The 15,172-nt window shown below is 38.4% G+C and overlaps 1 protein-coding gene across 1 annotated transcript in view; it reads right to left on the bottom strand.

The window, feature by feature from the left end:
- The window catches only part of LOC132840451 (contactin-associated protein-like 2), a 116,830-nt gene extending 105,095 nt beyond the window's left edge, over positions 1 to 11,735 (bottom strand). The window contains exon 1 of the mRNA XM_060862109.1: positions 11,295 to 11,735. Within this exon, the coding sequence (XP_060718092.1) occupies positions 11,295 to 11,442 (148 nt within the window). The 5' untranslated portion in view covers positions 11,443 to 11,735. The remainder of the gene's footprint in view (positions 1 to 11,294) is intronic.
- Between the last annotated feature and the right edge of the window lie 3,437 nt (positions 11,736 to 15,172).

Genomic DNA, 15,172 nt, shown 5'->3' with positions numbered 1-15,172 from the left:
AGAGAGAGAGAGAGAAAGAGCCCTTAAAACCCTGATTAGTGCCCCAACCACTTAACTAGGGAGCTGAATGAGAAGCACCCAAAAATAAAAAGAGAAATTTGCAGTTTAACATCTCTTTCTAGGGAATCACAGAGTCATTATATTATGTTCAGTATAATTATATTTATACACAATATTCAGTTCAGGATTCTTACAAATGAGATGTTAAGTCACTTTTTCACAGTGATGTTCAATCCTGCTATTAGCTATTATAACTGTCTAAAGAGTGATATATTTATTATGTCTGCTGTATTAAGTGTCTTATTTAGCTGTGAAGGAGCACTGTTTCTTTTTCCTTCAATGCAATACATTTTGAACTCAATTACATTTTATTTAGACATTTCCCCACTGCAGCATTATGGGATCTTTATGGGATAGATTTAGCTCACTGATGAGAAAACCGGGTGAAGTCACTAGACATAGAAACCTGGTGAGGAAGCCAAAAGGAACTTGAAAACAAACCCATCCTTTGTTATCCCATTCACCTTCTGGAATTATAAAGTCAAATAGTAGTAAAGAGTTTCCGTATGAATAAACTCACTCACTCACTGTAGCTTATCCGAACTACTTCGGGTCACGGGGAGCCTGTGCCTATCTCAGGCGTCAAGGCAGGATACACCCTGGACGGAGTGCCAACCCATCGCAGGGCACACACACACACACAATCACACACTACGGACAATTTTCCAGAGATGCCAATCAACCTACCATGCATGTCTTTGGACCGGGGGAGGAAACCGGAGTCCCCGGAGGAAACCCCCGAGGCACGGGGAGAACATACAAACTCCACACACACAAGGTGGAGGCGGGAATCGAACCCTGACCCTGGAGGTGTGAGGCCAACGTGCTAACCACTAAGCCACCGTGCCCCTCGTATGAATAAACATTGAAGTAAATGTGAATGTTTAAGAGCATAGGACAGGTTTTTTGCAGGTGAAATTGTAAACTAAAGCAAGGGAGGTTTTGAGTATCCTTGTGGGACCATCGACAACAGCAGAAAGTGAGTTCTAAAGTCCAAAAATTAGAGCACCAGTTCAACACTTGCCCTGAAAAGTAATTCAGGTCAGTTTCAAACTAGCAGATAATGCCCCACTTGCACCAACATGTTCCAACTAACCATTGACACTGGCTTGAACAAATGGCACACAAACCACATAGATGGAGAAGACCCTGGCCTCAAGAAGGCAGCTGTGCTTTGGCTCTTCACTGTTAAATCACATTCTAAAAAAGTACCATCAAAAAATTATCTTTCCATCTACAACCACAGCTCTGTTCTGTCTGCACTGATATCATTTCCTTTAATGCAAATGCAACTGAAAATCTTCACTTGACATGATGAAGAAACCTTGAAAGGAACCCAAAATGACTCAAAAAAAAACCAAAAAAACCTCATACTTGATTACAAATCTCAAGGAAATTTCACCTTATAGTTCTTCTTAACTACCAGATCCTTGCTATCTACGTGACACTTCCTTCCATCTAGAGCAATCCCTTCTTTATCTAGCACATGTCCCTGAAACTGAAAATAATAACCAAACCCCAGTTAGCTGGTCTTCCTTCCTGATTACTATGTAGACCAAGGCTAAATCATTTGAGAAGCTCTTCTCACCTTTTTGCTAATTTGAAGCAAATTAGCAACATTTTCCCATGAAGCAGCATTCGGTAATAATACTTTGAAGACGTGCGAATAGGATACATATTCATCAGGGCCAGCTTGCTGTTATTCTGAAGCTCCTCTTAAGATTGGTGATACTGTACCAGGTTGCAAAGCTTGAATGCCAATTGCCTCCAACCTGTTAATCTTTAATTGCAAAGCAATGTGAAATGGTGTTAGTGTGCAAGTGTAATTCTTTGTGAAGAAAGAAGCACTGTAATCACCTGCTGTAGCTGGAACTGTTTGCTTGCTTTTGTGATAGCTGGAGCAAAGGTTTATTCCAAAATGTGGATATAAACTGCTGCACAATTCTGGATGGACGGACTTAAAATAATATCATTTCTATTAGTCTGACATACTTAGCCTTCATCCGGAGGGGCAGAGAAAAGGACAGAAAGTAGAAGGAGTAACAACAGATACTAAATAAAACAGAAAAATATATATAAAATACTGCCAGAAAGGTGTTTCTGCAAGATCCAAATGGACTGGATATAAGGTATAATGGCATTCCTTAGACAAGGGGACTAGCCCACTTTGAAAGTGACATTTAATGCAGAATTCACAACACGAAAGCTCAAAGCTAATAATTCTCCACAGAGTGCATGAAGCTATTAGCCATGCCAGATGATGCCCACTCACACCATCCCTCAAATCACCCTTCCTGCTTTACACATAAGTAAGTTCTGTTCTGAGCTTCAACCAGCTAGTTCCAGTTTCCATCAGGGTTGAGTGGACATTTAACATCTCAAGGTGGCGAGTGTCGTTATTAGCAAAGCAGGGGGCAAAGGCTTGACACGCTATATCGGTTGGAACAAAAATATTTTTTTTTATAAAAAGATATTTATTCTGCTCTGAATTTAAGGAGAGAGAAAACAGGAGAAAAGGGAATCAAAAGTGAGGCCAGTAATTTGTAGATTTTCAGTATGATACGAGGATTTATATTGAGGAGTTGAGTTAACCCTTGTATGTTGTTCGTATTTTTGTTACTCAGCCAGTGTTCGTGGGTCTGGTCGACCCGATGCATTTTTGGGTTTTTAACTCAACACAATCAAAAATAAACAAATCAAATAAAATAAATCAAGCAATATAAACAGCATATATGGTTAATATTTGCCCTTTACCTTTATTACATCACATTTTTTAATTAAAGTGCTACTCGTTTTTTGTTGTTTTTTAATAAAATGTAATAATAAAAAAAAAAGAAAATCAAATTTAATCAAGTTATGAGTGGGAAAAAATCAACAAATCTACAAGAGAGCAAAGTTTTTCAAAACTATTGATGTTTATGAATATGGGTCCCACAGACCTGAACATCATACAAGGGTTAAGCATGCATGGTGAGGATTTATTATCAAAAGTGGGGTGGGTTTTGTTTTTGATGGAACCACAATAAATATAACTACCTGAAAGGGGGCATGGTAGCTTGAAGTTTTGCATGCTTGACTCACATCTCCAGGTTTGTGGGTTTGATTCCCATCTTTGCCTTGTGGGAAGTAAGTCTGCATGTAAAATGCGACAAATATAGGCTGTTGTTGTTCTTTCAGCTTCTCCCCGTTCACGGTCGACACAGCAGATCATTTAGGTCAAAATATAGGCTAAATATCCCAAAATATGCATTGGGACTTTTACATATTAAAAGAAAATAACTTCAGCTGCAGTCATCTATAGATGCAAACATCTATAGAGATCTCTTCTGACCACATTATTTTCAAATGAGTGCCCAGAATTCACAGAAATGTCTGATGGGGTTTTGCCAATCACAAGGTGTTTATCAAGCAAATTATAAACGTTCAAAATACACCGAAGACAAAAAGTCAAATATGGTTGAAGAGAATTCAGAAGTTCAATACACTGTAATCCAGCTTAGATCCTTTTGGGCAAACAACTAGCATTTTCTGGGGCTTCATTATATTTAAATCAATTGTAATGATTCACACTGAAATAAGGACAAACAGTACATGTATCCAGCATTGCCAAGCAGGTCCGCATTTCACTAATTACCTCAAGACAAAAGAGCAGACCAATGCTTATGCCAAAGTGCAAACCCCAGCCCTTAATCGAAAGAGATCTGCTGCATGGTTCCTGCAAAAGCAGGAAAGTGCAAACTTGTCAACAGTTCTTTTAACGATTTTAGTAAAGCAACGGTTGTTTTTAATGAGCTACATGTGCTTGCGTGTGTCGGAAATAAAATAGGATGTTTTTAAAAATCTCTGCAAGCCTTCTGAGTTTTAATGAGGAATTTGCATTTGTTTCCAGAAAAAAAAAGAATCAACCAGAAACATGTATCTCTATTGAGTACAATTATCTTCTACAGAATCCACCAGATGCATTAGCATTATACACTCAGCTATAAGAAACTACTTTTTCTTTTAAACAAATCTACAACAAAGGCAAACATGCAGATCCTAAAACAAAAAATATACAGTAATTAATTAAAATTTAAATTGTAAGACAACTGTTTCATGATGATAATAACTTATATAATAATGTATACATTATAAGGAGCAGGGCAATAAAAACAGAGTGAGGATCTGTGGAATAAATAAAAGGCTCACATACATTTCCATACCTTTGCAAATGCTGAACCTGTCTTTATTTTGTAGTCTTACAACATGGAGTTAAATTGACAGAGATTTACATTTGATATTTATGTCACTTGCCGGTTGACCTTATTCAGATCTAATTTATACAATTAAGGGTTAAGGGGCTTGCACAAGAGCCCTGCTCATATCAAGTTTGAGATATGACTTCACAACCATCTAATCAGCAGACCAACATCTTAACTTCTGAGCTAATAGTATCATTAACCCTTGGGTGTTGTTCGTATTTTTGTTACTCAGCCAGTGTTCGTGGGTCTTTTCGACCCGCTGCATTTTAGGGTTTTTAATTCAACACAATCAAAAATTTGATGTTAAAATACTCTACAGATGTTTACTTCATCTCAATTACAAGCAATATAAACAGCATATATGGTTAATATTTGCCCTTTATCTTTATTACATCACATTTTTTAATTTAAGTGCTACTCATTTTTTGTTGTTTTTTAATAAAATGTAATAAAAAAAAAAGAAAATCGAATTTAATTAGTTAATTAAGTTTTAAATGGGAAAAAAATCAACAAATTTACAAGGAAGCAAAGTTTTTCAAAACTATTGATGTTTATGAATATGGGTCCCACAGACCCAACAACATACAAGGGTTAATTCCTTTTGTAAATATTGGGAAAAAATACAACCATCCTTGTCCTGTAAGTCTTCTGGAATATATCTTTACTATGTAGGGATAATTGCTCAGTCTCTATCAAACTGGATGATAGAACTTTGGTCAATAGCAAGGTCTAAGTTCTTGCCACAGATTCACAATCATATTAAGGTCTGGGTTTGTTAGTGTACTGTATATAAACCACTCGAACGAATCTTTCTTTCACATCTCTTGAATACAGGAACAAGTTCTTTTCAAGAATTGCCCTCGGCTATATCAATTAGGCTTTTGCCTTTCAACCTTCACCAGGTTCCAAATTCCTGTTAATGGATAAAATCAATACACCTTGCTTCACTGTAGGGATGGTTTAGAGCTGTCTTTAAAAAAAAAATAGACAGAGCACTTTGTAAGACCAATGTTCAATTTGGGTCTCATCAAACCAGAAAACCTTTCTGTATGTTTATCCAGTCTCCAAATGGCTAATGGCTTTCTTCTCTCCACTCTTCCATTTAGAACACTACAAAATGTGATCAAGCAGGGTGATTACTTAAGCAAGGCACTGCGGCTCACTGTCTGAATCCGAAAGCACTGACAAAATTTGCTCTCCTAAACCTTTATTGATGCAATGCATTAACCTTGGGTTTTATAATGGATTTTCCATAAACATTCTTGCATTCACCCAACAATTTGAGAAAAAAAATGAGCTCATGAACTGCTGTTATCCATCTTAAACCGGACAAAGCGGAAACAGTATTTTCCTCTACTTATTGTATTAAACCAATTTACTACAAACCAAGTCCTACCAGAGACTTCCGTTTGGATAGATGCCTGAATTTTTTGACTGAAAAAAGTCTCATGAACTTAATATTTAATCAATATTTGTGGGGAAAATGTGTCACTACTCAAAAAAATTAGATTAACATGTATCCTGTATAGTTCATTTACTTAATTATATGTCATTGCTATATAATTTGGGTCTGAGAAATATGTACGGGTGCAATAGTAGGTTTTTTCTGTTTTTCGTTTTTGTTCCTTGATTGTAGAGATAAACTAGGAAAGAACTTATAAAACACAGTGGTGAAAAAACCTGACTTCTGGTCTTGTTTGTATTTGGATGCACCTCCTGTCAATCATTTTATAGACACCATATGGGCCAAAGATTCTGAGTTGGGTGCTTCGTGAACTTTTTCGGAAAATTATTCAATATTTTCAACCCTAAACAAAAAAAACATAAACAAATAAATAAATAAATAAACCTTATCTAATGCACCTTTAAACAATACCTTTATACCTTTATACTGTACAATATACAACGGTAGACAACTGTAACATTATTTCCATATTCACATGTGGCTGCTCATTTTCACAACCCAGACAAAAAATAAATAAATGTGCTATGATTGCACAGTTGTACAGCACCAAAGCTGTGCTTAATGCTACAATAAGTACACTTTTTTCTTATTTTATTTTAAGATATTTTCAGCAAATCCCCCAGGAAAATGATCGGTTTCTTGCCCTGTGTTAAAGTCACTGTTCATGCAGACATCAAGAGATGTTCTGGGCCAGGTCTGCATGAATTAATCAGAGACTGTGAGAATATTCAACAATATCTTTCACAAACCAAACCTGAGACAGATTGCACAATATGATGCCAATTAGGTTGTGTTCAGTTTGAATGAATTGGTGCTTTTTAAGCTTTTGTTGTTTTCTCACCACCCACCTGTGTAGCCTTGTGTCCATCTGACAGAAATAAACCATTCCAACCAAACGACAAATGACTCCTCAGTCTGCATCTGTATCGTATTAAAGCAGAATACTGAATTATCAGATGTTTTCTTGAATGCCCTTGTTAAATGTAGGCAACTGGGTGAGTAAACTGAAGCAGTGTGAGATGTTCAGACATGTCCTCAGTGTGCTCGCTTTCCTTTTAGGCCATATCTGAATCTGACACTGCTGCAGTCCCCTAAGACTCCCAAACCCAACCAAAAAACTCCATCGAATCACTGCTATAAAAATACCAGTGGACAACAGCTCAAGGGACACAAAAAACGGGTCATTGAGCACACTTTAATGTGTGTGGGGACACGGGGGAAAACTGTGCCTACTTAGCTAAATAGTGGCGATGGTGTAAACAGACAAACACTTGATACACAGCCATCATCATTTCTACATTAAGGCCTTAGTCAAACTGTGCTGAATGAGTAGTTTTAATATTTATCTGTTTCATGTTTAACAGTGGGGCACGGTGGCTTAGTGGTTAGCACGTTCGCCTCACACCTCCAGGGTTTGGGGTTCCATTCCCGCCTCCGCCTTGTGTGTGGAGTTTGCATGTTCTCCCCGTGCCTCGGGGGTTTCCTCCGGGTACTCCGGTTTCCTCCCCTGGTCCAAAGACATGCATGGTAGGTTGATTGGCATCTCTGGAAAATTGTCCGTAGTGTGTGAGTGAATGAGAGTGTGTGTGTGCCCTGCGATGGTTTGCCACTCCGTCCAGGGTGTATCCTGCCTTGATGCCCTATGATGCCTGAGATATGCACAGGCTCCCCGAGGTAGTTCGGATAAGCGGTAGAAAATGAATGAATGAATGAATGTTTAACAGGTTAGGTTAGGTCAAACTTCAAATCCCAGAATTCCACACGGATTTGAAACCACACTCGCCGCTTCATTTTTTTGATAACTGCACACACTTGTTACACCTGTTGCTTCACCTGTTGCACCTGTTGCTTCACCTGTTGCACCTGTTGCTTCACCTGTTGCACCTGTTATACAACACTCAGTATAACCACACTGTCACATAGTCTATCACTCCAGTCATTGAAAAATTCCACTTCCTATTTCAAACTTATTGTTATATGAGAGATAATGACATCATCAGCCAGCACAGGAAACAATACGGTCATAGAGTCACGGATGTTTTCATAACTCTGGCTTATAATGGCCTGAGATGTATTTCTCAGTATAGAATTCATTGTTCTGCTACATAGCAATGGGACAATTAACCCATTTTTAGACAAGACAAAGAAGACAGGTCGCCCTAAGGATAGAGAGAATGAGTTTAGGTTTAGAAAATGAGAGTAATGATGGTGGGCAACCGGGTGGAGACATTTAGCATGGAGGACTTAAGCATGACATTCAAAGCATGAGCATCTTTCTCAGGGCTGTCAAGTATCACGCATTGAGGGTGACATTCACGCATTTCAGTCTTTTGTCACGCTCTCCCGCCACACATTGTATTTCTCACGCAGAAAAACTTACTATTTATCATATATTTAATATGCCGCAGTGCCCAAAATGTATCTGTCCGCATCGCTGTCTCTATGGAACCGGGCTTATCCAAGCGCGTCTCCCCTGGAGTTCTTAGTCGAGCCTGACACTTATCAGCCAATCAAAAAAAAGAGGCTACACAATAGCCAATCAGAAAATAGCACTATTGTACTGTATATGGGTAAGATTTAACGCAACAACCAATGAAAAAAAAAACATATTCATTAGCGAGGGGTATTTTCAATGGTCAGATAGAACAAAACCTCAACACGAAACAGCTTGTCTCTGGACGGGACATTGTCCTCAATCATGACCCTAAAAATGTCTGGGCTTGAGCCGAACTGTTTTAAATGGGAGCAACATTACAAATGATAATGAATGACACACACACACACACACACACACACAATACAAATACTTTGTATTTAGTTAAAATGTGGTCAGTGATCTTGGTGAAACACATTTTTTTCTTTTTCTTTTTCATGAGAAACTACACTGACAGATTAACCCAGAGATACTGCAACAGTGCTGTGCCACTCCTAATGATCGTCAATTTACTCGACAACATGCAGATAGCTGTCACTGTCCTCGGTTTTTGCTAATTGTTTGTTTCTTCACATGCTGTGTCTCTAAACCTCAGTGAATAAAGCTTTCTATCAATTAAAAAAAAAAAAGAAATTGTAAAGAATTTAAAAAAAAATCATAATGAATAAAATCCGGATGTGTTTGTAAATATTCTTGGCTTATAACTCACCCCAAATTAAAGCAATGCTTTTACCTTTTTTTATTTATTTTTTAAATTTATTCCTTGAGCATCAAAACATACAGAAGAGTAAAATCAAGGACAAAATCAGTCTAAATGATGATGTTCCAGCTTGTTCATCACAGCCCTCGGAAGTTATTTTGAAAAAACCAAAATCCTCCTTCTGCTCAGAAGTGATTGAATTGTCCTCCTTTTTTTGTCGTAGCATCATGTCGGAAATTCGTATTTATTTCTTAACTGTTCTTTCATTCGCATGTTAAAACTCTCATTTTATATTATTGCTTATTATAAACTGTGTGGTTTTTTACTACAATGTCAGACTTTATTTATTTATTTATTTATTCGTTGTTGTTGTTGTTGTTGTTGTTATTATTATTATTATTATTATTATTATTATTATTATTATTATTATTATTATTATTTTATCTCTATTAGGTTAAAAATCAGTGTGTTATATTACCCAAAAACTTTACGTCTGACTCCTTCCAAACCTTGTAATAGATAGATAGATAGATAGATAGATAGATAGATAGATAGATAGATAGATAGATAGATAGATAGATAGATAGATAGATTTAACTTTCAAATTAACAAATTACATTTTTATTACATCTGCTGAACTAATACTTTTCATTTGTATAGTGACAACTTCTATAAGCGCGTCATAGAAGATTAGATTAGATTAGATTCAACTTTATTGTCATTGTGCAGAGCACAATTACAGAGCCAATGAAATGCAGTTAGTATCTAACCAGAAATGCAAACAGAAATTTATATAAATAAATATAAGTAATATACATATATATATATATATATATATATATATATATATATATATATATATATATATATATATATATATATATATATATATATATACACATTATTGTACATACTGTAGTGTATGTAGTGAGTTGAAGAAGCAGAGCAGATCAATGCATATAACTGTAAATATTACATAGGATGCAAATGCACAAGTGTAAGACATTGGTACATTATCAGAGTGTATATATACATATTCCAAGGATAATAATACATCTTAAATCTATAAATCTAAAATCTATAAAATCTATCAATCTTGAAATCTATAAATCTATACTGTATATAATTGGTTAATTTGGTAAAGTTTTGTAAGAAAAAGTTTATTTAACATGTTTGGAAGGTGTCAGTGCTTCACAATGAAATACTGTATGTTCAGTTTTCCATTTCCTGGCTAAAAGTCACATAAATGTTTATAGCTGAACTAACATGTCTCATGGCTGTTCTAAATCATTACATGTAGCTACAGTATAAATGGATAAAAAGTGTGTTATCTGGTTAATTTGAAAATGAAATGAAAAATGTTTGTACTATTAAAGGAAAATAATAGTAGGAAAAAAATCCTTCACCAGCACAGTGGTTGATTATTTTTCTGTTACAGCATGCCGTGTCCGCTTTCATCCCTTCCAAAGTGGCTTGTCTATCTCATGAAGATGCAGTGTAACCGCTTTCTGGTGTGTATTGTGTCTTGTGTAGTGTGTGGTGTGGTGTGTATTGTGTGGTGTGTAGTGTGTGCCGGAACTAAGACTAATGGTGTGATTACACTCTGTCTGTGTGAGAGATTAGTTTTGATAAGATGAGCGACTATCCAATTTACTCCCCATAAGTAGATGACTTCATCTGATTGTTTCAGAAAGAGGACTTCTTGTGGAAGAACAAAACCCGAATGACAGAGAGCTTTCCACTCGTGCACTTTACTGAATTGTGCTCAAATTAGACTAGGAATAAGTAAGTACATGTGCACAGATGTTGATGTTCTTGCTGCCTACTGATGATGACAAGACAAGAAATAACTCTGATCTGATAAAAGAGATGTTCAACAAAATGAACAAAGCAAAAAAATGGTCATAGCAGAATAATCAGGATGAATTTCTCAAGCTTCATTTTCAGTGAATTTGACATATGAGTTTTGCACGAGTCAGCATCGCACTACTGCATTGTTTAACACCAGGGGCTCCTTCTGTGTCCTCTACTGCAAAACCATCACTTAGAAAATGTGCAAATCATGAAGGAGCTAAACATTGGTTGTTTAAATACCTGATTTTTCCACCATTGTACTCTAAAACCACCCAAAGCAATAAGTGTATTTGAGCGGTCCAGCTTGTAAATGTGGGTTCAATGATGTGTGTTGATACACGATACAATGAGCTGAGCTGAGATTCAAACTGAACTGTTTAAGCAAAACAAAGGCAGAATATAAGACAAGCTTAAAAAAAAAAAAAAAAGTATGCAGTATGTCCCAGGATTTCATGAACTGGCAGTTTGTGTCCGTCCCAAACAGCACACACACACACACACAAACACACACACAGGGCATGCAGCCTCAGTGGCACTTACGGGTGGACGGAGCAGCAGCGTGAGCACTGATGCTGATGCTGAAGATCCAGAAAAGCCGGATGCATCCCGAGCGCATCATCCCGTTCCCGTTCCTCCTCTCCATCATCCCGTTCCTCCTCTTCATCATCCCGTTCCTCCTCTCCATCATCCAACACACTCCAACAGTCCTGCGTGTGCGCGTGAGCGCGCTCTCTCTTTCTCCCTATACCTCTTTCACACACACACACACACGCGCGCGCACACACACACACACACTGACTAGCGAAGTGCTGGTGCTGATGTTGCTCCCTGTATCACAGCGCAGCGTCCAATCGGAAATGATGCGACGCGTAAAACAAAATAAAAAAGCAGCAAATCTCGCGCTTCGTCTCGCCGCCTTATTGTTTAACGTGAGAACTTAACGTGAAAGTTTAACGCGAGAACTCAAGCCATAACCGTATGTAAGCTTTCTGTCCGGCTCTGAAACTTCCACCGACTCCCCTATGGTCGCAGCTGCAGCCTTATAAGAACAGCATCCCCCCTTTTTTCTACTCCGGTTAGTACAGTCCACCACTCAGTTAAAGAACTAATAGAGGGGGGACTCAGAGATGGTACAGTCCAAATAACGCCGCTTCACTTGTCTCATTGATTTGATGCAAACAGGACTGACTTGTTGTTAGTGACGTATTTCGTCATGTAAAAAAAATAGAAATTCATTCAGGACTGAGAAATTCCAACGTTTTATAACAAGCTTGTTACTATAGAAATGTTTTTTGTGCTTAACACATAAACAGTCCACACTGAAACATGTTCAGGAACTCCATATTGCAATATGCGTCTAATCCTGCTGCTAATCTGTCAACAAAGGCAACTACTCACTCTCTCTCACTGACTCATCTTCTCCCGCTTATCTGAACTACCTCGGGTCACGGGGAGCCTGTGCCTATCTCAGGCGTCATCGGGCATCAAGGCAGGATACACCCTGGACGGAGTGCCAACCCATCGCAGGGCACACACACACACTCTCATTCAATCACGCAATCACACACTACGGACAATTTTTCCAGAGATGCCAATCAACCTACCATGCATGTCTTTGGACCGGGGGAGGAAACCGGAGTACCCGGAGGAAACCCCTGAGTCACGGGGAGAACATGCAAACTCCACACACACAAGACGGAGGCGGGAATCGAACCCCCAGCCCTGGAGGTGTGAGGCGAACATGCTAACCAAAATGCCACTGTGCCCCCCAAAGGCAACTAAACAGCCTACAAAGGCTAAGTACACAAAGGTTACTAACACTACAAGTGTTAACTGACTTGTCCACTCAGTAACCTACTTGTTCACATTCAGCCCCTAAATTCACATAGGAATAATGACAAATTAGGGAAGAATTAAACAAATAATTTATTCTATTTAAGTGATCATTGGCGTTATGCCACACGGCAAATATCTGGAGATTAATATTCTGGAGTTAGACATAAACTTGAGTAAGTTAGTTTTTGGCAGTGGAGTTTTCTAACTTAGACTACAGCTGGTGTTTAAAGAGTGTAAATCAGAGTCTAAAGTGAAGTGACGTGACATACGGCTAAGTTTGGTGACCCATACTCAGAATTCATTCTCTGCATTTAACCCATCCAAAGTGCACACACACAGCAGTGAACACACACACACCATGAACACACACCCGGAGCAGTGGGCAGCCACTTATGCTGCGGCGCCCGGGGAGCAGTTGGGGGTTCGGTGCCTTGCTCAAGGGCACCTCAATCGTGGTATTGTCGGCCCGAGACTCGAACCCACAACCTTAGGGTTAGGAGTCAAACTTTCTAACCATTAGGCCACGACTTCCCCAAGCATCTTCCACTGGCGTTGTCTTTACCCTGGATTATACAGTGAGGATGGTAAATGTGCCATTTTACTTTATTAAACTATTGTTTATGCTGTGAGGGATTTTCAGAAAATACTGAACTTTTTTTGGAAGTTGTAGCTCAGTGGTTAAGTTGTTAGACTACTAATCAAAAGGCTGTAAGTTTGAAACCCAGGTCCAACAAACACAGGTCTCCTGGGCCCATGTGCAAGGCCCTTAATCCTAAATTGGTCCGTTGTATAACTAAAGTCATAATATAATAAAGTAAAATAAAAAATATATATAAAGTCACTCAGTATGAGGGCATCCACCAAATGCTGTAAAAAAGTTTTTGTAATTATTTTCACCTGAAACCATTTTAGTGTTTTAGATACTTTAAGACTATGAAAGGGTTATTTTTCAAATAAACCCTAGCAGGGGCGCCAATAAGGGGGGAAGAGTTAGGATGATTCTAAGGGCCCACACACTTTTGGGGCACCCAGAGGCTTGTATGTTTGGTGCGAAAAGGTTGTGGTAGGGGGCCCAGTCTAATTTTCTTTCAAAGGGCCCAAAATTGCTAGTGGCGCCACTGAACTCTAGCCAGGAATTCAATTTTCTCTATATTTTAGTAGAATTTTAACTCCATAGGAGGTTAGTTTTAACTCCTGAAAAGAGCTGCAAAATCAACTCCCAGATAAGAGTTCAGTTAACTTTGTGCTAGAGTATATCTTATGGTCATGCAAAAGCATTTAAACTCGCTCAGAGAATTGATTACAAAGGGCAGAATTTGCTGTGCATACACAGTTGTGTACAGTATATGTATTTGTTCCTCACTTGACAATAAAATATCATTCATTCATTCATTCATCTCCTACCGCTTATCCGAACTACCTCGGGTCACGGGGAGCCTGTGCCTATCTCAGGCGTCATCGGGCATCAAGGCAGTATACACCCTGGACGGAGTGCCAACCCATCGCAGGGCACACACACACACACTCTCATTCACTCACACAATACGGACAATTTTCCAGAGATGCCAATCAACCTACCATGCATGTCTTTGGACCGGGGGAGGAAACCGGAGTACCCGGAGGAAACCCCCGAGGCACGGGGAGAACATGCAAACTCCACACACACAAGACGGAGGCGGGAATCGAACCCCCAACCCTGGAGGTGTGAGGCGAACGTGCTAACCACTAAGCCACCGTGCCCCCCACAATAAAATATCAGATAATTAAATTGTTAAAACATGATTTAGTATAGCACAGATATCAGAAATCAACAAATGTTCTTGAGCTGTACTCTTGGAGTCTGAATCTCTCTGTTTTCATGGCTCACTTATGTGTCTTGTTTGAATAGTTCTCTTTTTTTTTCTTATGATAGTTTAATGATGCCCTGGAATCCAAACAGGTAATTATATTTAGAAATGCATTCATATTTCTATTCATCAATCATCAGTTTCATCATTCATCAGTTTTTCTATTGAAATGAGTCATTTGTATTGTAAAAAAAAAAAAGACAATTTGTTGTGTGGATCCACAAACACATTTCCACATACAAAGCACAAGTACAAACAGACCCTCCAGGGTAATTCCACATGTGCTTCACACTCTCACATAAATAAATAAACTGTTAGTTTCTTCGTTCTCACAATGTTCAAGTTTGCCCTCTAGGTTCCCTAGTTTCCTCCACCACCTGAAAACACATCATTACTTTGCTTAGCTACTTTAAATGATCAGTCTGGTGAATAATAAATAAATGCATGTGTACATAACTCCCTGTGATAGACTGGCATCCCATCCATGGTATATTTTTGCCTTGTGCCCACTGTTTTCATGCCTTGTGAATGGATGGAGGAATTCATTTGTTAGATGATTTAGTGTTGGATGAACTGGATGATGAATGGAGGTGCAGATAGATGGATGGGTGGATGGATGGTTGGTTTGGTTTGTGAATGGGTGGAGGGTTGGATAAATGGATGGATTGGCTTGTAGATTGATGGATGGATGGATGGATGGATGTATGGATTTGTGTATGTATGTATGTATGTATG

The sequence above is a fragment of the Tachysurus vachellii genome, chromosome 25 (assembly GCF_030014155.1).
Source record: "Tachysurus vachellii isolate PV-2020 chromosome 25, HZAU_Pvac_v1, whole genome shotgun sequence".
In the NCBI taxonomy this organism is placed as follows: domain Eukaryota; kingdom Metazoa; phylum Chordata; class Actinopteri; order Siluriformes; family Bagridae; genus Tachysurus; species Tachysurus vachellii.
This window is presented reverse-complemented; position numbering and strand designations above follow the sequence as displayed.